At 47.6% G+C, this 26,739-nt stretch overlaps 1 protein-coding gene across 1 annotated transcript in view; it reads left to right on the top strand.

The window, feature by feature from the left end:
* The first annotated feature begins 2,089 nt into the window (after nucleotides 1-2,089).
* PLXNC1 (plexin C1) overlaps nucleotides 2,090-26,739 on the top strand; it is a 160,317-nt gene continuing 135,667 nt past the window's right edge. Inside the window, exons 1-2 of the mRNA XM_064376880.1 lie at nucleotides 2,090-3,547; nucleotides 24,086-24,226. Coding sequence (XP_064232950.1) covers nucleotides 2,486-3,547; nucleotides 24,086-24,226 — 1,203 coding nt within the window. The 5' untranslated portion in view covers nucleotides 2,090-2,485. The remainder of the gene's footprint in view (nucleotides 3,548-24,085; nucleotides 24,227-26,739) is intronic.

Genomic DNA, 26,739 nt, shown 5'->3' with positions numbered 1-26,739 from the left:
GAGCTTCCAATGAGGTTTTTAAAATATTGCTTTTCCCAATTCCAGCGGTGCAAAAATTCTGAAAGCATTCCAGGAGGGCAGGGAGTAGGGGAAGCCTGATATTTTGGAGCAGGTGAGACATCTGACTTGTCTTGCCTGAGATGTCCTGATTCACAACAACTGGGTACTTCAGGCCTTTCCCCTTCTTCCTCCCCTCTCCTCGTGGACGCTCCAACAGCATCATCACAGCACAAAGGGCAACCTCGTATCTCATGGGAGGGCATTTTCTGCCTCCTGGCAGGCAAAGATAATGTTATCCAATTGCAAATGAAAGGCTGATGAATGGAAAGATGACCACTCTGACTTTAGCGTATGAGAGCCACTGCTGAAATGATAGGATCCTTGCACTTCACGTCTAGAGCAGAAACTCACACTTCTCTTGTGCTTCTCCCTCCACCTCATCCTCCTTTCCTTAAGCCTTCCAGAGCTCCTGCCATATCCCTCAGCAATGGGGAGAACTTGAAGCACTGTTGGAGAAGTTTGAAACCTGCAACCTTCAGCAGCACTCAGCATCGGATGGAAGCCACCTTATTCCTTTCCCTTCCCAAAACAGATTGCACCTAGAGCTGGGGAACTTGCGGGGAAGGAAGAAAGGGGATAGCAACCCATTGCCCTCCCTGGGGCCTCAGGCCTGGAAATAGCCTGGGAAGGAACAGAGATAATTTCCCAAGGATCCATAGAGGTCCTCAGCACTCCCTTGCACCCCTGGCTCACCTGCCAGACTGTAAGGAGGGTGCTGATGGTGCTACCAGCTGCCCCAATCCTCTGGGAAGCCCCATTCCGAGAAATCATGAACCTATTCCCCGGTGGGCAATGTGTCCCTGTGCTTCAGAAATTCTTGGTGGCTGTGGGGGCAACCCAGCTGTTATTCACCCTCTGGGTTAGGTGGTGAGACCTCAGGGGGTCTAAAGGATAAACGTGGGTAATGATGAGACAGATGCAGAGCCTCAAAGGAAATAAGGGTACTTGGGTCTAAGAGTAGAAGGCAGGTCAGGGCCTGGTTGGAGCATTTAACTTGGGGAACTTTTCAGTCTCACTGCAGAGAAAGATCTCTGGGGGATTATGGTAGTGGCCACAGGTGGTACTTAACTAGAGCCAGGTGTATAAGAGGCCCTGGGGCTAGACATGGATTCGAATCTCGGCTCTGTTATCTACCAGCAGTAGAATGCCAGCCCGTTCCATAGCCTTTCCATAATCATTCTCCTGGACTACTAAGTAGGGATGACAATAACAGTCACTAATTAATAGGGCTGTTATGAGAATTATGAGTCTTAACCCATGTGGTGAATTTACAAGCGCACCTAGCACGTAGTAAGTGGTCAGTAAATGTTAGCCTTGCTCATTAGGTTAGATGGTGAGCAGAACTTTCCAAGAGCTAGGCTTGAGAGCCTGAGACTCTGTTGCCAAGGGAGATCAGAGAACCTTTGCAAATATGGGCGCTCTGGCCCCGGGGATTGTCCAGAACGAGAGTGTGGCGCCTGCCTTTCTGCCACCTCACTCCTCTGACCCGGGGAAACCCACTCCCTGCCACAGGGGCGTCTTGGTCCCCGGAGTCTCCGGCTCGGCCACGTCTCCCGCGCGCCTCCCCGGGGCCTCTCTCTCGCCGCTCCACACCTGTCAGACGCCCTCGCAGCAGCCCTGGGGCCCGAGCCCCGGGCCTCCGCTGCAACCCCTTAGCACCCTGGATCCTCGCTCCGTGCGCCTGTCGTATCCCCGACCCGGCTGCTGTCGTAAACAAAACCGGGCGTTGGAGCAGCCCCGCGGGCGGACGAGCGCGGGAGCCCGCTCCGTGCGCCGTTAGCGCGCCCCGGGAGCCCAGGGCGAGCCAAGGGGGCGATGGTGGCGGTCGCGGCGGGCGGCTGAGCTTTGTTATGAATAGATGAAAGAGGCCACCTACACAGTAACCCAAATTACGAGACCTCCCTCCTCCCTATCTCACCGAATCAAGAGGGGAGGGGAGATGGGCGTGGAGGGAGGGCGGGCTGGCGGGCAGGAGGCGGAGGGCGGAGGAGGAAGAGGATGAGGAAGGGGGCCAGTTGCATCCCACTTTCACAATGGGAAAGTGAAACGCACAAGCGCACCCAACCTCTCCAGCCCTCCCCGCCCGCCTCGCTCCTCTCCGCCCGTCCCCTCCCTTCCCTTCCGCGCCTCCCCGCGAGCGCCAGAGCTGCACACAGGAACTCTCCGGCGAAGGAGGGCGAGGAGGAAGCGGTGCCGGAGCGCGCAGGGCTTGCCGCCGCCGCCGCCGCTGCACAGGCTGCCGGAGCGAGCCCGCCGCGCGCCGCCCTCCCCGCTCTCCTTCCCGGGCGAGCCGCGGGGATGGGGCGGCCGCGGGAGCCCGAGCGCGCGCAGGAACCGCCGCCGCCGCCGCCCGCGTCTCCGTTGCCGCGCGCCTGAGCCGCCGTCGCCGCCGCGCGCCCTGCCCGGGGGCGGCCCCCCCAGCCCCATGGAGGTCTCCCGGAGGAAGGCGCCACCGCGCCCCCCGCGCCCTGCCGCGCCGCTGCCCCTGCTCGCCTATCTGCTGGCGCTGGCGGCTCCCGGCCGGGGCGCGGACGAACCCGTGTGGCGGTCGGAGCAAGCCATCGGAGCCATCGCGGCGAGCCGGGAGGACGGCGTGTTCGTGGCGAGCGGCAGCTGCCTGGACCAGCTGGACTACAGCCTGGAGCGCAGTCTCTCGCGCCTGTACCGGGACCAAGCGGGCAACTGCACGGAGCCGGTCTCGCTGGCGCCCCCCGCGCGGCCCCGGCCCGGGAGCAGCTTCAGCAAGCTACTGCTGCCCTACCGCGAGGGGGCGGCCGGCCTCGGGGGGCTGCTGCTCACCGGCTGGACCTTCGACCGGGGCGCCTGCGAGGTGCGGCCCCTGGGCAACCTGAGCCGCAGCTCCCTGCGCAACGGCACCGAGGTGGTGTCGTGCCACCCGCAGGGCTCGACGGCCGGCGTGGTGTACCGCGCGGGCCACAACAACCGCTGGTACCTGGCGGTGGCCGCCACCTACGTGCTGCCGGAGCCGGAGACGGCGAGCCGCTGCAACCCCGCGGCATCCGACCACGACACGGCCATCGCGCTCAAGGACACGGAGGGGCGCAGCCTGGCCACGCAGGAGCTGGGCCGCCTCAAGCTGTGCGAGGGCGCGGGCAGCCTGCACTTCGTGGACGCCTTTCTCTGGAACGGCAGCATCTACTTCCCCTACTACCCCTACAACTACACAAGCGGCGCTGCCACGGGCTGGCCCAGCATGGCGCGCATCGCGCAGAGCACCGAGGTGCTGTTCCAGGGCCAGGCGTCCCTCGACTGCGGCCACGGCCACCCCGACGGCCGCCGCCTGCTCCTCTCCTCCAGCCTAGTGGAGGCCCTGGACGTCTGGGCGGGAGTGTTCAGCGCAGCCGCCGGAGAGGGCCAGGAGCGGCGCTCCCCCACCACCACGGCGCTCTGCCTCTTCAGGATGAGTGAGATCCAGGCGCGTGCCAAGAGGGTCAGCTGGGACTTCAAGACGGCCGAGAGTCACTGTGTAAGTCCTGCCCCCGGGGCGCCGCGAGGAGCGCTGCTGCCTGGGAGCCGCCGCCGAGGCAGAGCGAGCTGGGGGCGGGCGCCGGGGCTTAGGGTGGATCCGGCTGACATTTACCAGGTCTCAGGCTCACACCGCAGGCGGCGGTCGGAAGGCTCCTCTCGGACGGTCCCCGAGACCTGGAGCAAGGCCCGAGGTCCCCAAAGGGAGAATGTAAAAAGAGGGGCGGGGAGGGTTGGAGTTAACTCAAAACTCTAGTTGCTGCATCCCAGTGCCATCCTTCCCTGTCCAAACAGGGACGTTTGTTTGGGGTTGAGGCTACCCGCGCTTCTCCAGACTTCTCTGTGGCCCTTCTGTGCAGTCCCAGCAGGCGTGTGGGTCTGACCTCTTGGTCAACACAGTTAGCAAACAGTGCCCTCGCCGGAGAAGCCATTGAACCTAAGGGGCTCGCTGCCACACCCCAGCCTTTGTGGCCCCCTGTCTCCGCCCCCCACCGGCAACGCAAGTGCTGTGGTCTGAAGAGTTGCTAGCCCGCTCAGCGTGGAGAAATGCCAGCCTGCTAAAGAGGCTCGCGCTGGAACCGAACCCCCGGCGTGACCCGGTGCGAGGGGGCGGAGCTGTGGCTCTGCTCTGGGTGCGCTGTGGTCGCCAGCCGCTGGGAGAGGCTAGGCGGGAGATGTCCTTGTGGTAAAAGCCTCACCCTAGAGGGGAGCGCAAGGGAAAGTGTTGGGGGTGATACAGGCAGTTTCTGGGCTCCAGATTGCGGGACTAGATGGCGGGACTCAGAGTCACCACCCTTGGGCTGAACCAGGCAAGCGACACAGGTTTCCCCTGGGCTCCCAGGGCAGCCACAGCTTTCATCTTGAGATTGGTATTTCTTTGACTGGAAATAAAGAGGCAGTTCAAGAGGGTCCAGTGGATGGGGATTATGGACCCATTGTCACTTCTCCGTAGGCCGTTTCCCTTCCACGGCGGCTGGCACGCCAACTCCACATATGGCTCCGGAGAGGGGAGCCTGCTGGGAGCCTCCTTTATAACTGGGCAAAAACCAAAGCGCAGAAATTAACGGCTACAGGTGTTGCCATTGTTTTGGTACAAAATGAGTCGGAGAGGAAGGGGAGAAGTCACCACTTAGAAAATGTGTTGGTACAGGGGCACATTGGCTCCCAGGTATATTTACATGTGTACAGAAAGGCAGCTTCCCCCACCCCTTTCTTTCTCTGCAAAGCACATCTTACCAAATATTAGTCCTATCAGCCAGGGAGAAAAAACCAGGAGGTCTTTTGCAAGGCTTCTTAGAATGGTCACTTGCTGCTTCCTCTTTGCCTGTCAAGCTGTGTGCTGGGACACGTAGATAACACCTTCATTTTGTTACTGGTATAATTTTTAAAAATATGTAAAAACACATATTTGTCTCCTAAATGACTTACTGTTGCTGTACATGTATAATTTCACATTTGATTCCTGTTTTTATTAGATCTTTATAATCTGATGGTTTAAGTTTGGTAAAATCATCGTTTCCTACTTCTCTGTTGAAAGACTTGAAAGTACCTCCAAAATATTACTTTGTGTCAAGCTTTAGGCACACTTGGTCTCTGGAGTTAATGACAAGCCAGCTCAGAGGCCCACAGCAGGTAATAAGGGTGGAAGTCCAAGCTTTGCCATCTGACAGCTGTGTCGATGTGTGGAGCCAAAACATTTCTCTTGACTGCGTCTCTCTACCTATTGGGTCCTGGAAGATTCAATTCCCTTCCAAACCCAGCCAGCATCCTGAATGCACTCAAAATCCATGTTTTGGCTCAGTCAGGTGTTCCTGCTTATGCCGGGATCGGGAGGGGCAGAGGCAGAGGAAGTCGCAGAGCTGTTTATCCATCTTCACGGGAGGTTCTGTGAGAAAGCTGCCCCTTGGAAATCAAGCAAGGGATAAATACACTCTGCCAAAAATCTGGATCTGCAAAAATAAATAATGAAAATGGGTCCCTCCACAGTATTTCTTGCTGCTGCTATTTATCAAGAATTCCCAGTGTGCTCAGAGCTGTGTGTTCTGAAAGACAGGGTCTCTACCCGCTGAGCTTGTCAGCCAAGTTAAATAATATACTCTGGTTCAAACAATAGCATGTCATGGCTGCACAGGTGGGAGCTTGGAGTTTTGCGTTTTGTTTTTTTTTTTCCATTTAAGTAAATTCCTTGCTGCTAGTATGCATTGAAAAGCCTTAATGGAATTGAATTTCAAGAGGAGTTTGAATGAAAAGGGGTGGTAGTTTTGACGAAAAAGCTGACAATTTTGTAACCTATTAAATTGGTAGAGAAGATACTCAATTCAACAAATATTTGTTTGATGCCTGCTAGTGTAAGCAATGCTGTTTGCTGGGTGCCACTGATTTTGCCACTGAAAGGACAATAGCAGGTTGCAACCTTCTGTAATGGGGTCATGGGATCGGCGTGCCCCTGGCTGTCACTCAGAAGAATGATGTCATTTGATTGCATTTGTTCTGCATTTTATGTTCAGGTCTTGAATGTGTTTTTGAAAAGGCATGCTGAATTATAGGTGCCTAAAACAGGAGCAGGGCTTAAAACACTCTAGAGGGAACCTCAATAGATTCCAATAGCGATTCCTTCAGAGCAGACACAGTACTTTTAACAGTAATCCACAGGCTGCAAGGCACAAGCGGCTGGATTCGCTTGCCTTCTTTTTCCCTCTCCTCCTAGCTGGCTCTTACTTTCCATCTTCAATCAACCATAGGTAGAAAAGTGACAGGACTGACTGGGTTGCATTTTTCTATCTCCTGCTTCTCTTATCTCTTATCACTGATCCTCCCCCCTTCAGCTTCTGCTAAGGAGTAATTTACGAGATGCTTGTGCAATGAGCTTGTACTCAGAAGTTTACACACTGGACCATTACTTTTTCTGCCTTGCCACCAACTTTGAATCTACTTTCACAACTGTAGCAGGTTAACTGCAGCTCCCAAATGTGCTAAGGCAACCAGTTTCTGTAGATGCCCTCTTTAAGAATCTTCTGTGATATTTGTACAGCACTTCTGCATGTATTATTTCTTTTGAGCCCCTCATCAAATCTGAAGTTGATTCTGTGAGGATCATCTCATTTTCCAGATGAGGAGGCTCAAGATCAGTTAAGCAACTTGCTGAAGATAGTGAGATAAGTGCCAGAGCCCTCCAGCTTAAATCCAGGTCTTCCAATGTCTACATCTCTACTCTCCCCACCACCCCAGGGCTTCTCGAACTTTCCCTTGAAGGTCCCCTAATCAAATTGGCAGCAAACAGCCTTCCCTAGGATGTGGTGTTGAGGCTAGAGGGAAACCTCAGAAGGCAGTCCATGCCTCTAATCTTGGGTTGTGTTTTAAAACTTCGTGTGGTCTCTTACCTTTTTTTCATCCTTTTTTTTTTTTTTAATAACATACCTGTGCTTGGATTAATATAAAAATGAATGTTTTTAGTTATGCACTAGTTAGTTAATTTGACTTCTTCCCTCTCGGAACTCTCACTGCCCCTGGCACACCGATGTGATCCATAGAAGAGTGTTTGTGTTCGAGTTTGCGGAGTCTGATTGCTCCAGACTTGTTTGGCTGCTATAGTTGGCTTCTGGGGTTGCTCGTGGTTTAAACATGGCGGCCACCTCTCTGTAGACACTGAAGGTGGTACAGTGTCAGTCCACAGGACTCGAGGTCATTCTAGTTTGTTCTGTAGTTCATTCTACCCTTTGTAAGGGGACACACCCCCTTCTTCCACACTCACATAATTCTGAAGCCTGACATAATTTAACTGTCATGCAGACAACCACAGAACACTCACATGCTGTCCAGCAGACAACAACCCAAGGCACATGTGTGGAGAAGTGACATCCCGGTTCCGCTTGGCAATGCAGCCTACTGACCTCAAAATCCACAGTCTTCCTGTGATATTTATTTCTCTGCTAGTTTCTGTTACGATTTTGTCAAGCCATTTTGCAGTCTATAGACTAGATGGTGATTTTACCCTCATATACACATATGATATGCAAAAATGGATTCAAAAAGGACAATTGCAGTGACAGCACCCACTTAGAAAGAGGGGGAAAGCAATCATAGCTACTATCTACTGAATAGTTATTATGGCCAGGTTTTGTGTGAAGCAATTTACATGCCTTATTTTCTGTTGATTCTCATTCACCATATGGGGCAAGGACTGTAGTTATCATGGTGATTAGAGATGAGAAAATTAAGGCCCAGAGAGCTTCTGTTAGGTTCTATAGCTGGAAAATTCAGAGGATTTAGAACCTGGGTGGCCCAGCTCTAGGACCTGAGCTTTTAACCACCTTGCAAGTCCATATTCAGGAGCCCTATCCTATTACCATTAATAATTGTGATGGTGACAATAGGAAAGACATCCAAAGCACATGGCATTTTCTATGGGTCGTAGTGCTTATTCTATACCTATTAACTCATGAATCCAGAGAATACTGCTATCAAGTAAATGGGATCCCCACTTATAAATAAAGAAACAGAGGCCCAAAGGGTTAAATAATTTTTACATGCAATAATGTGTGCATGTCCACTGCCACAGACAGTCTGTCACCATGGACATTAGGTCCTGGTGTTGATCCCATCCTGTATGGAGCAAGCTAGGCCCTTGCTGCTGTGCTAAGACTAGCTTTTTGTGGATGCAGGCATGGGATGCAGCAGAGAATCCTTAATTATGAGCTGAGTTTCTAGGTTTGCATTGGTGACCACCTGAAGTTTTGACCCCGGCAGGATTGTAGTTTCTCAGTTATGAAGTTGTAGACAGTCTTGGTGTTCCAAGCATGCAGGCCTATACATGGCCTCAAACGGTGTTCTTTATTGAACCCCCAATACCTAGCAGAGTACCCAGTATGTAGTTGGGACTTCAGAAATATTTGTTGAATGAATAAATGAAGGATCTTAGAGGATCATGTTGGAAATGTTTTTTCTACTCAGCAGCAACACTTTCTGGGAGTCTGGTCACCTCATACTCCCTGAACCATTGTCTTTTTCTTAATGGCTGATGCGTCGGGGCCCCTTTCTTCCTTAGTTTTAGGTTATAGGGAACCCTTCACTCCTTCAGCTCTTCCCAGGTACTTCCATTTATTGGAATACCAGGCTTCTGGTGTTGCCAATTTGAGAGTTACTTTTGATCATGGAAACCTAGCATGGTTGGAACTTCTATGGTGTAACTTTTCTTTGCCTTTCAACTATGAGAGGAAAGGGTTTCATGCTGTAGGTAGCGGTCCTTAAAGTGTGGTCTCTGACCCAGCAGCATGGACATTGCCTGGGAACTTGCTAGAAATGCACATTCTTGCACCCTACACTAGACTTACTAAATCAGAAGCTCTGGAGGTTGGGGTGAGACTGGCAATCTGTATTTTAGGAAGCCCTCAAAGGGATGTGAAGTCATGCTTAGGTTTAAGAACCACTGTTGTAAGATAAAAGAATTTTCTTTGTATTCCACCTGAGGCACCTGGGATAGGAACTTGTCCCATTTTGTTTTCCTTGCATTTTACTTAGGGCCATAAAAAGTAACCAATACATTTTACCTCTCTGATATTCCTTATTCTCTCCTCATTGACCAAAGGCCATATCTAGAAAGCCCTCTAAGCCTTACCATTTTGGGGCTTGGAGTCTGAGTCTCAAACACCTATAAGCCATAATTTAATTAGCTCCTTCACTCTTGCATATGATTTTATTTGTGTTTCACTCCCAGATATGGGGGCATGTCTAGAGTCTTCTATTATGCTGTACACCAGAACCAATTGCACACACCTGACATTCTCTCCAAGGGTCTGTGCTTTACAACATCAATCCTGATACCAATTTCTATCCTAGTCAGGTACAGGTGATTGCATGGAATAAAGATCTACTCGAGTAAGCTCAAATAAAGGGATGAGGGATTTTGTGGACAGAAACACATGGAATTACATGGTAATCTAGGAATAAAAGCAATACCGTCTAATAGTTATATGCACAGTCACTGGAACCAGGTCAACTGGGACCAAAGCTACCAGTTACCAGTTGTGGGACTGTGCACAAATTATTCAACCTTTCTGTGCCTCAGTTTCTTTATCTATAAGTGGGGATCCTCTTGACTTCATAGGATTATTGTCTGGATTCACGAGTTAATATGTGTAGAATGAATACTGCTTGACCCATAGTAAATATTACGTCTGTGTTTACCCTCATCACCATCATTATTACTAATAGTGTTAGGATGAGCTCCTTGATATGGTGTTGGAAGTTGGTTCTGCATTCAAGGAGCTTGAAGGAGCTCAGTCAGCATCAGCAAATGGTGGATGCTCCCTCCTTGGTCTCCCTGTTAACATGACTTAGCCTGGCTGCTTTGCATCATCCTCCTACCAGATGACCTCCTCTGCTTCCTCAAACATCTACTCCCTCCCACATGACTATGCCTCAGCCTGCCTTGATCCCCACTGTCTATCTTTTCTTTTTTTTTTTTGAAACAGCGTCTCACTCTGTTGCCCAGGCTGGAGTGCAGTGGCACAATCTCAACTCACTGCAACCTCCGCCTCCTGGGTTCAAGCAATTCTTCTGCCTCAGCCTCCTGAGTAGCTGAGACTGCAGGTGGGTGCTACCATGCCCAGATAATTGGAATAAAATTGTTTCTTAAACAATATAATTCCTAGAGGAGAGACACTAGAAACTTTTTTTTAAAATACAAGGTCTCGCTCTGTCACCTAGGCTGGGGCGCAGTGGCATGATCGTAGCTCATTGCAGCCTGAAACTCTTGGGCTCAAGCGATCCTCTGGCCCCAGCTTCCCAAGTAGCTGGGACTACAGGCACACACCACAATGCCAGGCTGATTTTGTTTATTTTTGGTAGAGACGAGGTCTTGCTGTGTTGCCCGTGCTGGTCTCAAACTCCTGAGCTAAAGCACTGCTTCCAAAGTGCTAGGATTATAGGCATAAGCCAGCATACTTGGCCTCCCTGTACATCTTAACAGACTTTTGCCTTCTGCTTTAGCTACTAATTTGCAATGACTTTCCATATTATTTATTCCAAGTTGCCAGGAGAGAGGCAGAATTGAGTCCAGTTCATCTTTCGCACCAGATGATGAGCCCGAGTTCAGTATAGGGATTTATAACCCTTGGGGCAGGTGCTGGCCCCTGGTCTAACTAGAAGAAGGGGATCAAACATGCAGTTGTCCCCAGCAGGCACTGTGGGTGGATTCCCTTAGAACAGCATGGTGGAAGAACCACACCAAGACTAACACCTTGGCTACAGTAGCATACAATATCTGCCTCCCTTAAAGTTTACTGATGACCACTCCCTTCCCCAAACATGCATTGGCGTACAGATGATGGAGACTGGGAAACCTCAAAGTTGACTTGGGACCAGTGTGTAGCCAGCATGGGTCTAACCTGTTCATCAAAATGGGGCCATAGCAGTGGTAGGTTTTCTTATGAAATGTGCTTATCATTTTTCTTAGTTTTAATTCTGTTTCTTTCTTTCTCTACTTCCTCCTTCCCTCCCTCCTTCCTTCCTTCCTTTTCTTTTTTTTTGAGACAGTTTTGCTCTTGTTGCCTAGGCTGGAGTGCAATGGTGCCTCCCGGGTTCAAGCAATTCTCCTGCCTCAGTTGCCCGAGTAGCTGAGATTACCAGCATGCATCATCATTCCCAGCTAGTTTTGTATTTTTTATTAGAGACAGGGTTTCTCCATGTTGGTCAGGCTGGTCTCAAACTCCTGAACTCAGATGATTCACCCACCTTGGCCTCCCAAAGTGCTGGGATTACAGGCATGAGACACAGTGCCCAGGCTTAGTTTTAATTTTCTATCTTGATGAAATGCTAATTTTTATATGATCACAAAAACAAACAGAACTGTGACCTTCATCTTCACAGTTTCAGTAGTTGATTTTTATGTTGGTTGGATTGTCTGTTCAGTAACTACACATAGTGTTTTCCTTAGAGAAGTTACTAGGCAGATTTGGCCCTATTTCCTTCCTACCGCCCTGTTCAATGCTGTTATGCAGGGGTCAGCAAACTCTTTCTGTAAAGGGCCAGATCATCGATATTTTAGGCTTTGCAGGCTACGTACAGTTTCTGTCACAACTGCTCAATTCCGCTGCTGTAGTGTGAACGCAGCCATGGACAATACGTAAATGAACAGGCCGGGCTGCACTCCATTAAAACGTTATGGACACTGAAATGTGAATTCCCTGTAATTTTCACTTGTCATGAATTATTCTTTTTTTGATTATTTTCAACCATTTTAAAATGTAAAAGCTATTCTTAGCTCATGGGCCGTTCCAAAAACAGGCAGCAAGCCAGATTTGGCCCACAGGTGGTGGTTTGTTGACTCCTGCTATTATAGAAAGAATGAGAGTAAAACAAGCCTTTCCCATACAGTCCAATACTCATGGCAAGAGAGATGTGACCATAAGCTTCTGTGAAAGTCCCAAAAAGAGGCATTGCACTCAGCCTTGGAGGATCTGGGAGGCTTCAGAGAGGTAATGCTTGAGCTGTGTCTTGAAGCTGAGTGGAGAAGGCAGAGAAGGGAGTTCTAGAGAGAAGGCACAGCTTGTGCACAAGCAGGAAGTTGAATAAGCCTGGGAACCACAAGCAGCTCACCCTGGCTGCAGAATGTCCAGAAATGAGTGTGCAGGTCCAGATGGTGAAGGGCTTAATGAGACGGGCAAAGGTGGTTGGATTTTATCCTAATGGTTGGTCCTTTTCAGACTCTCCAAACCTTCCTTTAAAATAAATTCTCAATCAGAAGCTTCATATGAGAAAAAGATTGAAAATTATCATTAGACAGGGAGCAGGTGGCACATGCCTGTAATCCTAGCACCTTGGGAGGCCAATGCGGGCGGATCACTTGAGCCCAGGAGTTTTAAGACTACCCTGGGCAATGTAGCAAGACCCCATCTGTACAAAAATAAAAATCTTAGCCAGGTATAGTGGCACATACTTGTAGTCCCAACTACTTCAGGAAGATTGCTTGAGCCCAGGAGTTCAAATCCAGCCTGAACAACATAGCAAGACTCTGTCTCTTAAGAAAAATTATCATTGACTTGGTTCTCTTTGTAAGACCAACTACCAAGTGCTGGGAACATGGGGTGGGCGGGAAGCAGGGGTTGGGAGTTTCTGGAGCCCTATGACTTGACATACCTCCATCCAGGCCTGTCCCTGAGGCATCTCCAAGGAACTTCTAGAACTCTGCTGAGCAAGGTGTGAAAACCGTGGCTAAGACTGATGGACTACAACAGCAGGATTATAAACAGACACAATCTGAATGTGTTCTAGAAAGATTGCAGAGGAGATAAAGTGGCTGTGGTAAGGTTGGAGGCAAAGCACCTTATTAGAAGAACTATCATTTGTTCAAATACTTTCTTGAGTTCCTATTATGTGCCAAGCAGTGAGTGGAGAGATTTATATCAGTGGTATACAGGGCAGACAATTGACATTTAGCAAATTAATAGTCACTTTTACATTAAGGTAATAGCTAAAACAGCGCACTTACTGTATATCATTATTCTAAGCAAGTTACCAATATTAACTCATTTAATCCTTACTGTAACTTTACAAAATGGGCTGTATTGTTATTTCCATTTTAAAGATGAAGAAATGGAGGCACTTCACTAAACAGGTGATGTAGCAGAGCCACTTGGGGGTGCAGGTGTGTGGGTAAGTTCTCTTTAAAGAGGCTGAATTGATACCAGGAAGATGAGAAAGGCTAGTTACAGGTTTCCCGTGCACAGCTGGGAGGAGCACTGCTGGCCGACTGGAGGACACGTGCAAGGACTCAAAACGGAATAACCTGGTCTCGATCTTTGTGGAGAGCAAAATGCTAGTGTGGTTGTGGCTAGGGAGGTAGGGAGGAGAGTATGAGGGGAGGAGGCTGGAGAAGGGAGCAGCCGTCCTAGCCTACAGGCCTCCTAGGCAATAGGAAGGAGATTAGATTTTTCTTCTCGAGCACAGGAGAGCCTTTGAAGGGAAGTGAAATTATTGGATTTGAATTCCTAAATAATGGCTGCCCTGTGGGGAATGGATGAGAGATTGGCCACAGTGGAAGAAGGAAAGCCGGCAGGAGGCTCTTGCCGTCGTCCAGGCAAGAAATAATGTCACCTTGGCCAAGAGCAGTGGTGACGAATATGGAGAGAAACAGATGGATTTTGTTTATTGCAATAATTCAACGGAGGGATGTTGAAGACCTGAACTGAGGTGGCAGCAGTGAGGATGGAGGGGAGGGATGAAATGAAATTGCTTTTGAAGACACGGAGGACCAATTAGAAGATGAGTTTAATTTGTGTGGATTTTTAGACGCTAAGTAGGCAATTGGCAATGAAGTTAGGAGTCGGGATCCACTCCATAAACCTTGGAGTGTGCCAGGCCCTGCATTGAGCCACACACATCCCTGTTTGGACTGTATATGCCTTGACGGGAGTGGCCAGGTCTGGCTCATCTTTGTTTCCCAGGCATCCATCAGGCTGGCTAACACATGGTGAGTGAGCCCTCGGTAAGTGTTTCTAGAACTGGAAAGAAGGTACTCTTCATCTGGTGGAGAAGACAGTGATTATAGCATGGCGAGATGAGTGCGTCCAAGAGGAGCTGACACCGGGGCTCTGTTTTGAGGAAGAGTAAATCTGGGCAGCGAGAGGGAAGGGTTGTTTCCTTTTGACTCCCTTCCAGTGAGGCAGGATTCCTCGCCATCCAGTCTCCTCGCAACCTGGTTGAGGAAGCGTGTTACTAACACACCAGCTGTTCCTGATCATTGCCCCTTGGTCTTCTCCTAAGGCTCCTTTCTCCATCATTGACCCCTTTTAAAAATTGGCCTCTGAGTGGTGAGCCTTGCTTCTCTGAGGCAATAGAGGAGGGAATAGCCTAGAGCAGCTGGTGGCTGTATGTACCACCTAGTGTCAGCTCCTGTACTTAGCAGTATCTTTCTCCCTAACCCTGTGGAGCTCTTGTGCTGTAGACTCAAATGCAGCCTGTAGACCCCCTGACAGAATAATATTTTTATGCATAAAATAAAAACATTGGATTGCAAAATAGACCCAATATATTAATATATCGATCTATCAAAATGTTTTTTCAATTTCAAGTATAGTAATACATCTTAATATATTCAATAGCAAGATCTAGAGGCAGTAACTACCATAATTTCAAAGTAGAGATGAGCATAAGTGATATCTTGAGATATCTGCAACAACTATCAAATAATATGGAAATATCTGATTTCTTTTGATGACAAAGTCACAGGTTCAGTAAATACTGCTGTGGCCTGAATCCATGATGAAAGGAAATGCTAAGTTCCAGTAAGACCTCGCTAGAATCAAGATTTTTTTTTTCATCTAGTTTCATGGATTCCCTGAATTCTGTTCGTGAACTGTGGATATCAGTGGCATCCCACTCTAACCATTTATTTCAGTTACCAAGTATTTCAGAAACCAATGACATGAACTGCAAAGTGTTGCATTTTATTTCAAAACTCATTTGATTGGCTTATTTTGACAATAGGAAGTTTGTTCCCATCTGTATTTTACAGATCAAGTACTTGGTCATCAGCAAGTGCTCCATAAATAACAGGTAGATGAGTGGATGGGTGGGTGGGTGGGGGGGGTAGAGAAAGCTCTCAGAGAGGATAAATGACTGTCTAAATAGTTACAGCTTGTAAGTAATAGAGCTTGAACTTGAAACCATATATTTGTTTACTCTAAATCGCTTCTTTCTACTCTTCCATGCTACCATCAGCTACTTTTATTTGAAAGAACACAATGATAGGGCATGCTCTTAAAATTATGCTATTGAATCATGGGAAAGGACAATCCTATTATTATTTGCTTTGGTCAGAGCACACCTAAAGTACTGTGTTTACTTCTTAGAGGCACATTTTAAGTACACTGAATCTGTTGACTGTTCATGGACTGAGATGGCAAGAGACCCAGAAACTGTCTCTTACAGGCTGTCAATGAGCTATGGATGTGAAATTCAGAGAAGGCCAATTTACATGGTAATAGGAGGTCTGGGGTGATTTTCTATGGCTCCCCAAGGCAGAACCAAGGCCCAGTATTTACAAGGGACAAATCTTGGCTCAATTAAAGAACTCAGTAATGATGAGGCCTACTTATCAAGGTATCAGAGTTGCCTGATGAGATATTGACTGAAAGTATTCAAACATTGACCCATTTATTTATTTATCCATTCGATAAGCATTTATTTACAACCTACTCCATGCCAGATGCTGAGGTGGATGCTGCATTCAAAGTGTGGAATACAATAACTATTGGAGATAGTCGATCTTATACAGATGGAGTCTACTGGGAGACAGACAGTGAATACGTTTTTAAAAACAGTAGTTATAATAAGTATTTTGAAGGAAATAAATGGAGTGCTGTGATTCAGAATAAAATCTAAGGTAGGAACGGGAAGAGCTATGGTCATGTGTCCACGCATAGGTGACATTCAATTTGAAACCTGACAGACTGAAAAGAGCCAGCCTACAAGGGAATGAAGGAAGGTGGAGCTAGAAGAAGTAGCAAGTGCCAAGGCCCTGAGGCAGAAAGCTGGTAATGTGTCCAACAGTCTGAAAGAAAGTGACAGGACTTGGGGAGCAGAAGCAGAGTGCAGGAGAAGAATGGCAAGGAATATGTGTGAAGACGTCATCAGGGACCAGCTCAGGGAGAGCCTGGGGAGGGATATGGATTCAACTCTCAGCGTAGTGTTGGGAAGCCATTGGAGAATTTTAGTCAAGGGAGTAATAGGACCTGTTTCATATTTTAAAAGATCACTTTATCTACTGGACAGAGAATAGATTGAAAGTTAAAAGGGAGACACCAAGAGTCTCTTGTACTAGATTGGGAGAGGAATGATGGACGCTTGGGCTGAACAGAGCCTATAGAGATAGAGAAGGTGAATTTGAGATTATTGGGAAATTCGACTGAGACTTGTAATGTAGTGGATGTGGGGAGTGACAGAAAGAGAAGAGTTGAGGGTGATTCGTGGTACGATTGACCATGATAGGGAGCAGGGCCAGAGAGAAGAAAAGTCTGATAGCCATTTGTCAGCAACTCTGAAACCATGTCACAGATTTCAGTGGTTCTCAACAGGGGATGATGACATTTACTTAGGGGATATTCAGAAGTGTTGGGGAGGGGGCTTTGGGCACTATTTTGTGGACAGGAGTCAGGAACGCTAGAAGTCCCACATCACACAGGACAGCTCCCACAATGAGGAGCTATCCCATGTAGCATGCCAGTCGTTTCCTCCTGGAAAAACATTGGTGGACTGAATCTCTTAATTCTAAGAATCTAGGGCTAGCCCGGTGGCTCAATCCTGTAATACCAGCACTTTGGGAGGCCGAGGTAGGTGGATCAGGAAGTCAGGCGTTCAAGACCAGCCTGGCCAACATAGTGAAACCCTGTCTCTACTAAAAATACAAAAATAAGCCAGGCATGGTGGCAGGTACCTGTAGTCCCAGCTACTTGGGAGGCTGAGACAGGAGAATCACTTGAACTCGGGAGTCGGAGGTTGCAGTGAGCGAAGATTACACCACTACACTTCAGCCTGGTTGACACAGTGAGACTCTGTCTCAAAACCAAACAAACAAAAAAAGGCCAGGCGCAGTGGCTCACACCTGTAATCTCAGCACTTTGGGAGGCCGAGGCGGGTGGATCACCTGAGGTCAGGAATTCAAGACCGGCCTGACCAACATGGTGAAACCCCATCTCTACTAAAAAAAAAAAAAAAAATTAACCAGGCACGGTGTCACATGCCTGTAATCCCAGCTACTCAGGAGGCTGAGGCAGGAGAATTGCTTGAACCTGGGAGGTGGAGGTTGCAGTGAGCCAAGATCACACCACTGCACTCCAGTCTGGGCAACAAAGTGAGACTCTGTCTCAAAAAAAAAAAAAAAAAAAAAAAGAATCTAGGAAAATGCAGTTTTTACACTTTCTGCCGTTTATATCTTTTTTGTGAATTATTTGAGTCAGGTTATCTTTTTCTAAGTGATTGACTGAAATTAGCCATAGGGAGGAGAAGGAGGTTTAGGTGAGGGTGGGGAAGGGACAGAAAGTAGGAAGAAGGATGAATCTTGTAGAGTGGGACTTTGCTGGTGGGTCGGCCTGGGAGGCTGGGGACACTGGGGCCCGTGGAGGGAGGGGAAAGGGTAGAAGGAGATGACATATGAGCTTCACCATGTTGCATCTTCCCATGGCTGTGCCGCACACCAGCGATGCTTGCCTGGTCTAGAGGTTGCCCAGCTGTGTCCCTAAGCACACTTTGAACCTCTCCTTTTGATTATTTGTGTCCCCAGTGTAAATTCTTCCTTCAGACAATCAGAGAGGCCATCACCTAGTCAGGTCCCGGTCCACACTGTGTATGCTAGAATGGAGAAAGGCAACCCGAGCTCTCCTGGCTAATAAAATCACTGCCTGACTTGGACATACAGTTGTTCTTTCCATCTCCCTAGCTGGATAAAAATAATCTAATTATTTTCACACACATGATTTCATCTGGGCCTCACAACAACACTGAGAGGCAGGACATGCAGTATTACGGGGTCCATTTCACAGATACAGTCACTGAGGTTCAGGAAACTTAACTTGCTGGAATCAAGCACTCTATAAGGGACAGAGCAGGGGCCAGAACTTGGGTGCAGGGCTCCTTCAGAGGTTTCCCAATGTCAAGTTCAAGCTCTATTACTTATCTATCACTTGAATCTGGGAGGCAGAGAAGTAATACAAAATGATGAAACTGCTTCAAAACAAATGGATCCCAAAGGGAACAGAATATAAAATTAACTGCCCGAGAGAGGCATTGTCTCAATGTACAAGAAATTGATAGGCACCCAGTCGGTATTTCCTCCCACCTGGTAAGGTAAAATCAACACACAGGAATCCTTTTAGCACCTTGGGGGCAAAACACTTGACTTTTGCTAGGTGCTCGATACCGGAGGCCCCAGTTTTGTGCCTGTTCTCTCCCGATGTTGCCACAAAAGGTAGAGCGTGGCTGTGAGCGCCCTGCCTGAACCTCGATGAGCCGGGCCATCTCTCACATGGTGGGGCAGAGCCGAACTGTGGCGCAACTCTAGAGGGTGCATTTCACACCTTGCGATGCATGACTGGCGCCCCCTGGAGTTGTGCAGCACACAATGGGGGAATGTTTATTGTCCATGAAAACTCATATGAAGCAGCTGCAAAGAAGTCTAGCTGTTTTCCTCATGAAATGCCCATGATTCCCTGCACACACACACACCCCTTAGGAGCCTTGGTCCCAGTTTGCTATATCAGGCCCAAAGCTCTTTCTCTCTTTCAGCCCAAACATTGTTTGAGCCAAGGTAGCTTTCTCCTCCAACTGAGAAAAGTTTCCCTCTTAGAGCCGGCAAACGTGTAGGCGTGACGTTATGCTTAGACATGGCAGGAAGGAGAAGCAGAGTGACAACTCTGAGGGAACCAAGAAAGCCCAAAGGGGAGACAAGGTTTAGAGCAAAATCAAGATTGGATTTTGTCATGAAAGGCAGAACTGGCAAAAGCATCATTACAAGGCATTAACCTTGTTACACACAGACGAACAAGCAGAGGCTGGGATTCAGAAATAAATTACACATAATAAACTAGGCAGAATAGGCTGAGAGCAACATTAGCGATTATGCCCTAAGGGGAGAGAAGGGCAAGATAGAAAATAGGCCGGAAAAAAAGAGAGAAAGAATAATCTCTGGACGCAGGGGGCTGACGGCACTGTTTCCCCTCTTCTTCTGCCTGGTTCCCTGGGTATTAACCTCATTTTTGTGAGGACGTTTCTCAGGAGCCTGTCTTTCTTTTGTTTTCATTTGCTGCAATGAGCATAAGAAAGCCATTCAAAGGGTTCCTTTTCCCATTCACAGGGACCTGTCCATTTCTGTGTGTTTCCAGCACAAAAGAATCCATTTCCATTCAGCCAGAGCAGCCCCTAGAGTTTTCATGAGGTCTGAGCCTCCTCTCCCGTTTTCTTCCAGGCTCGCTGTTGTAACTGGCTACAAAATCCTGACTGTGGCCAGGGTACTCCGGGGTGGCGAGAGGAACAGGAACTTGTCCACGTCCTGGTCCCTGCAGCTGAGGAAGAGCTGCAGTTTAGTATCTACTCCAACAGGTTGTGATTGTCATTTCTCAAACAGTGACTTGCTTTTGGTTCCAAGTAGCAGAAAACCCAACCAACAGTGGCTTAAACCATGGCAACTCTTGTTAACTTAGTAAAATGGTTGTAAGTTGGAGGTCTGAGGCTCAGAGGTTTCTTCAGGAACGGAAGGGAAAAGAAAAGATGTCTCTTTTCTTTTCCCTGCACCAACATTAGCATGTTGCCTTCCATCCTTCATCTTGAATCTCATGGAAACAGAATGATTACCACGAGTCTACACATGGTGACATCACACAACTGTATTCCAGAGGAGGAAGTGAGGGATGAGGGCAAATGGGTTCTCCTCAAAAGCCTTCTGTTATCGAGGAGGAAATTTATTCCCAGAAATCCTTCCAGTGGACTTCTTACATCTCCTTGCCCAGGACTGGGTCATATGATCACCCTTAGCTCTAAGGGTTAGGTAAGCCAGTGTCTGGCAATAGGGAATGGAGTTGCCGTTTGGCTTGACCCAATGATGGCTTCCACCAGGCTTGGGTTCTTTGCTATCTCAGCAAAATTCAGGTTCTTCTTGGCAAAGAGGAAATAACTGCCATGGGTGTGGCAGTAACTTGCATTTTTTTTTTTTTTTTTTTTTTTTGAGACAGAGTTTCGCTCTTTTTACCCAGGCTGGAGTGCAATGGCGCGATCTCGGCTCACTGCAACCTCCGCCTCCTGGGTTCAGGCAATTCTCCTGCCTCAGCCTCCTGAGTAGCTGGGATTACAGGCACGCGCCACCGTGCCCAGCTAATTTTTTGTATTTTTAGTAGAGACGGGGTTTCACCATGTTGACCAGGATGGTCTCGATCTCTTGACCTCGTGATCCACCCGCCTCGGCCTCCCAAAGTGCTGGGATTACAGGCTTGAGCCACCACACCTGGCCCTAGTAACTTGCATTTTTAAATGAAGTGATGTTAGCAAGCATGGGTTATGTGTTGCTATGTTTTAAGCACTCTTCTAAGGGTTACTGAGGCTTACGCACTAACCCATCCCGTCCTCATAAAAAGTCTGTGGCATAGAAATTCTGTGCTGTTAACATCATTTCCACCATATAGAGGAGGAAACTGAGTCACCGAGAGATTAAATCACATGTACAAAATTACTTAGCTAAAAAGTGACAGAGCAAGGAGTCGAACTTAGGTGTTCTGGCTCACTATGCTATACTGCCTTTATCAGGTAAGATGATAAAATACTTCAAGTAGCACACAGTAAGTGTTAATACACGTTAGCTGGTATTATTATTATTACTACTATTATCATCTCTTTTTTGTAACCACCCTGGCAGTCAGACACATCAGCCTTATTAGATGGTTTAGAAAGCTAACCCCTCACAGGGTTAAATTAATTGCCCAGGTCACCCAGTGAGTGAGAACCAAGCTCAAATGCAAACGAGTCCTGGGTGGTGTGTTCTCTCAAATTCGAGAATGTTGATTTAATGGCTGCGCCACTTACCTTTGCTACCTTTTTTTAAGGTAGGCTCCCACTCTGTTGTCCAGGCTGGAGTACAGTGGCTCAATCGTAGCTCACTGTAACCTGGAACTCCTGGACTCAAGAGATCCACCTGCCTCAGCCTCCTGAATAGGTGGGACAACAGGTGTGTGCCGCATACCTAGCTAATTTTTTATTTTTGTAGAGATGGGGGTCTTGCTGACCCGGGCTGGTCTCCAGCTCTTGGCCTCAAGCAATCCTCTCACCTCAGTTACCTATACTATTGATCCCGGACTTACTTTGAAAAAACTACAGGCTGGGCGGGGTGGCTCATGCCTGTAATCCCAGCACTTTGGGAGGCTGAGATGGGCAGATCACCTAAGGTTGGGAGTTCGAAACCAACCTGACCAACATAGAGAAACCCCATCTCTACTAAAAATACAAAATTAGCCAGGCATGGTGGCACATGCCTGTAATCCGAGCTACTTGGGAGGCTGAGGCAGGAGAATCGCTTGAACCTGGGAGGCAGAGGTTGCGGTGAGCCGAGATTGCATCATTACACTCCAGCCTGGGCAACAAGAATGAAACTGCATCTCAAAAAAGAAAAAACTACAATTGTTGAGGGCAGCCAGAAATCACAGAAGGACACCAGGAAGGGTGAGATGGTAATTTGGGACAGATTTCTCCTTGTTCCCTTTCAGCTGCCTCTGTGTTTTTGGAGCCAGTCTTTTACAAACAGGATCTCTCATCCCACCTCAGGAAAAGCTACCTATGGTTCTTCGTGAATTAGAACAGGTACAGTGTTAAGCACCTACTGTATACCAAACCTGGATGTACACTGTCCCATCTGGACCCTGTGGATAACCTGCAGTCCACATCCATTACTTTTTCTGTGTTGTGACATGAAGTGGAATGGAATCCTCCAGCCAGAGATAGTGACATTAGAACATTCTGGATACCAGGGCAGACATGATGCCCTATTCTCTGCATTAGCCTTTCTGCAGTGCTTAGATATTTAATAAAAATAACAAGCATAGTCAGCTGATCTGTTTGAACAATTCTGGATTTATTTTAAAGCAAGATGTGTGGCGTGGTTTTACTTATTTTTTTTTAATCCTAAAGGTCATCTGATTTTTCTTTTTCTGCTTATAGTCATGAGGCTTCCTTATCTAAATAATGATCTATTGTTCCAATCCTTAGACTCACATAATTTTTTTCCCTTCAATTTTCACAGGACAGCTCCTCATCTTCCCATATTGCATGAAAAGTATCTTTCAACAAGAAAAAAAAAAATACTGTAATGAGCTTTCCCCAAATCTTCTTAAACCAAGTTCACTATAGAATATTTTATGCTAAAATGTCGCTTTCTCTTAGGTTGTGACATCTTTTGCTTGAAAAGTGATCAGGGCACTGGATGAATCCTTGCTGGCTTATCTTTCCCTTGCAGCGCAACTTCAACAAAGAAATATAGACGGCACTTTAAAGGCTTCAGAAATCAATTTAGCCCATAATCCATTTAGTTTAGATGTTAATGAAACTTGGTGGGTTTAAAAATAATGAATATTTAATAAGACATAAATTGAAAGACATAAACACTGTTGGCAATAATATAATGAAGTTAATAAGTCTTAGCCTCCGAGCGGCCACCTCCCCCTCCCCAAACAGGGTGATTTTAGGAGTTGCTGTGTTGCTTACTGAAGTTTGCTGGCTACAACTTCAATGTGCCTTTAAAAACCTTAGTACAGTTGGGAACTAAGCTCTGGCAGATAAAGTGTGCTATCACACTGTGTTCAGTAGCTGCAGACGGCAACGGCTCTTCCTAGCTGCCTATCTTCCAAAGATTTGTGTAACAAACTCAGTTTCCTGTCGTTGAAGGCAGGACGCAGCATGAAGCACTTCATTCCTTTTCAACAAAAAAGAAAAAGACATTTTGGTCGACACTCTCTCCGCTCTGGGTTTAAAGAGGGGCTTTGTTTAGTGATCAGGAGCAAGCGTGTGATTACATGTGCTCAGAGCCTCAGACAATTTAAATGCCTTCAGGTTGGGAGTTAGGCTTTGTGCTTTCCCCTTTAAAAGCATCAGCACCAGGGCCAGCCCTTCGCCTTGGTTTCTCCTTAGTTCTGTGGCTCGATCCTACCCATCGTCCACAACTGCATATTTGCCTTTCCCCCCCCTGAATTAGCGACCCTGTCTTCGGGCTTCCTGCGGTCCCTTTTTGTAAGCCCAGAATCCATCCTTTCTGCCGTCACACCCGATAGGATCGTCTGTGTCACATCTTGGGAAATGTTTGTGTTTAACCTCACAGAAGCCAACGCCTAGCTAAAATGAATTGGCGGCAGGATTTTGAAAACAGCCAAGTATAAGAAAGTCTGCCTCCCAGTTCCGCGGTGGGCTGTCTCTTGGCACTAAAGTGGAATTCAGCTTCATATACCAGCTGGGGGTGTTAAATAGGTGGCCAGCTCGCTCTGGCACTCAATACCTGTTCATACGTAGTAAACAGGGGCTTTCTTTGGTTGGGCAGGTATGGTGATTTTGCAAGGTAATGAAGGGTTGTTCCCGGGGAATCTTATCTAAGTAAATGTAGGCTGGGTGCGGTAGCTCACGCCTGTAATCCCAACACTTTGGGAGGCCGAGGCGGGCAGATCACGAGGTCAGGAGATCGAGGCCAATATGGTGAAATCCCGTCGCTACTATAAAAAAGTAAAAAAATTAGCTGGACGTGGTCGTGGGGGCCTGTAGTCCCAGCTACTGGGGAGGCTGAGGCAGGAGAATCGCTTGAACCCAGGAGGCGGAGGTTGCAGTGAGATGAGATCGCGTCACTGCACTCCAGCCTGGCGACAGAGTGAGACTCCATCTCAAAAAAAAAAAAAAAGAAAAGAAAGAAAAAGTATATGGGATCCTGCCTAGGAGGGCATGAGTGACATTTTATCAGTATAATGAGAAGTATCGTTGTTAAAAATTGTTATTATTTTTTTTGTGCGTTTGTGTGCATGTTCAGAAAGAAGGGGACCCGCCTGAAAGAGTCCAGCCAATCGCATCATCTACCTTGATCCATTCCGACCTGACATCCGTTTATGGCACCGTGGTAATGAACAGGACTGTTTTATTCTTGGGCACTGGAGGTGGCCAGTTACTTAAGGTTGGTTTTCTGTGCCTTCTTCAAATGTCTATTTTAATAGTGACGTTTTATGCCTTTAAAAACTTTTTTTAATGCTTCTGGGTTATGCATGGGACCAAAGCAAAAACTTTGTGAACTTCTCAGAGACTCCCAGAAGTGGCCTGGAAGAAAACCTGGAATTCTGTGTGTAAGACGCCCCCTGGCCATGTAATGAATACCAGCTGCCTTGCTGCCCAGGAGTGCGCCAAGATATTTTTCCTTCCTTCCTCATAAGCTGCTTGGGTGAGGTAAACGGAGGTCTGGTCCCTACACCAACCCTGACTCACCTTCCCAAGACATGTAACCTTTTAGTTCTAGCTCCTTTATCATGGAAATGTACAAAGCACCTGATTTCTCACAACTTCAAAGAGATAAGCGATTATAGGGCTTGAAAAGAAGAAAAAACAGGTGTTCCTTCCCTCCAGCCCACTTGCCACCCACGGAGGGGGTTTGTTTTCTGCCCTTTGTACCCACACACACCACAGAGAGGTTAGAGATCTAAAATCCTTTGAGACTCCTCTTGACTTTCATCTCAGAGGACTATTTTTTCCCCACTGTATGGATATACCCTGGTCAAGTGCAGGTTTTTATTCACTTTTGAGAGGGGAAGAGGGGAGGAGGAGAAAATAAAATCAGAGATACCAAACTATCTGAAGTTATGTAGTGGTCATCTTATCAATGCCATCAGCAAGCATTTATTGAAGACCTTCTGTGGTCTCCAATAATATTCCTGGCGGGGATCTGCACTATTTGTATGACAAAAGACTGAGATTCCTTTGCCTCTCTGCAGCCAGTCCATTTACTCTCAGCTCATATTCTTAATTGAATAATAGTAGATCTGTTTCCCAACTAATCTCCCATAGATCACTTGCTGTGTGACTTTAGGTGAATTGCTTAACCTCTCTGAGCCTCTATTTACTTATCAGTAAAATACAGTTCTACTAGACAACCCAGAAAAAGCCTTTCCTCTTCTGATGGTCTCTATTGCTGTCTTCTGCACGTTTTCCCCACCCCCACCCATCCCCAAGCCAAACCTATTTACTTGTTCCTGTTTGATCCTGTTTCCAAATATGATCCTGTTTCCACACTTTTGCTCACAGTGTACCCCCAGCCTGAAATACTTTTTGCTTTTTTCTCTTATTTACGGAACCTTACGTATCTAAGCTCTGGCTCAGCTCAAACCCCACCTCCTCTTTGATGGCATCTATGCCTGGAGTGACCTTACTCCCCTCTTATCTCCTGAAATACTCATGATCTAGGTCCTTCTTGTGACTCCCTCCAAATGCCTTGCCTGGAGACCTCACCTTATCGCTGGTGTTTGTCTTGCCTTCCCAACTTGATTTTAAGCCTCGTGAGAAGGGGGCCATGAATTCCCACAGCCTAATACAGTGCTGAGTGCCTGGTAGGCATTTGATTTAATCTGTTTTTTTTGGAGGAAACCCAGTAACATATGGGAGGGAGTTTGTTTGTATATACATTCTTTTAAAATATACATTGATCATCGTTCCTGTTGTGTTAGCGTTATCTCCTGGGGAAGGGTAAATACCCATCCATCATTCTACACAAGTCACTCGGTGACGTCCGTAGCGCCACCAACCTGGTCAGGCTTATTGGACCCATTTGCCTGGCAGGAGTTTCCAACAAGCCTTTCTGGGCCTCCTCACCAATTATCTCTTCAGATTTGGGATGTTTTTGACGAGTGTTTTGACAAGAACACTGTTTCCCCAAAGCCGAGCCAATCAAACTGCTACATGGTGAATTGGAGGTGAAGGAACACTTGTCTATAAATAGTTCCCATGGGACGGCCTGGTTTTGCCTGTCCTGCTTGTTCCCCAGCAGTCTGCATGCAGCTGGCCAGCTTTTAGCGATGTTGCAGCAACCAGTGAGTGGCACCAGGCTGCAGCTTCATGCTGCTGAGGAGGCCACGGCCCACTGAAGTCTCCATCTCCTCGGGGTCTGCATGGGGTACCCATTCAGAAGCCACCTGTGTGGCCTCGATGTTTTTTTAAGGGTTTGAGTAACAAAGGCAGCTTTTTGTTGTTTGTTTTGTGACTGCTAACATTTCCACAGTGCTTCCTAGATGCCAAGTGACTCTACATCTTCTAACAAATTCAGTCCTCTCCCTGACCCAATGAGGCAGGCCTGCTATTCCCATTTGACAGATGAGGGAATCGAGGTCCAGAGAAATGGGATGATTTTGTTCAGGGTCACACAGGGGCAGAGCAGGGATGTGAACCTGGAATGACTTCAGAGACTGCACTAAGATCCCGCATGCTACGCTGACTTTGCAACCTCTGTTGCAGATATCGGAACCACTCTCTGAGCATTCCGGGAACAAGTGGGAGACACGAGGATAGGGGTCCATGCCCTGGGGCGGGGGGACACATGCTCCTGGGGTGAGTCAGGCTTCCTAGAGGCTCAGGAAAGAGTCCCAGCCTGAGAAGAAGGCGGACTATCTGACTGAGGGAATACCTCACTGGCATGGTAACTTCTTG

This window comes from Aotus nancymaae, unplaced genomic scaffold (genome assembly GCF_030222135.1).
Source record: "Aotus nancymaae isolate 86718 unplaced genomic scaffold, 86718_ANA_hifiasm-v0.15.2.pri h1tg000016l, whole genome shotgun sequence".
Lineage (NCBI taxonomy): Eukaryota > Metazoa > Chordata > Mammalia > Primates > Aotidae > Aotus > Aotus nancymaae.
This window is presented reverse-complemented; position numbering and strand designations above follow the sequence as displayed.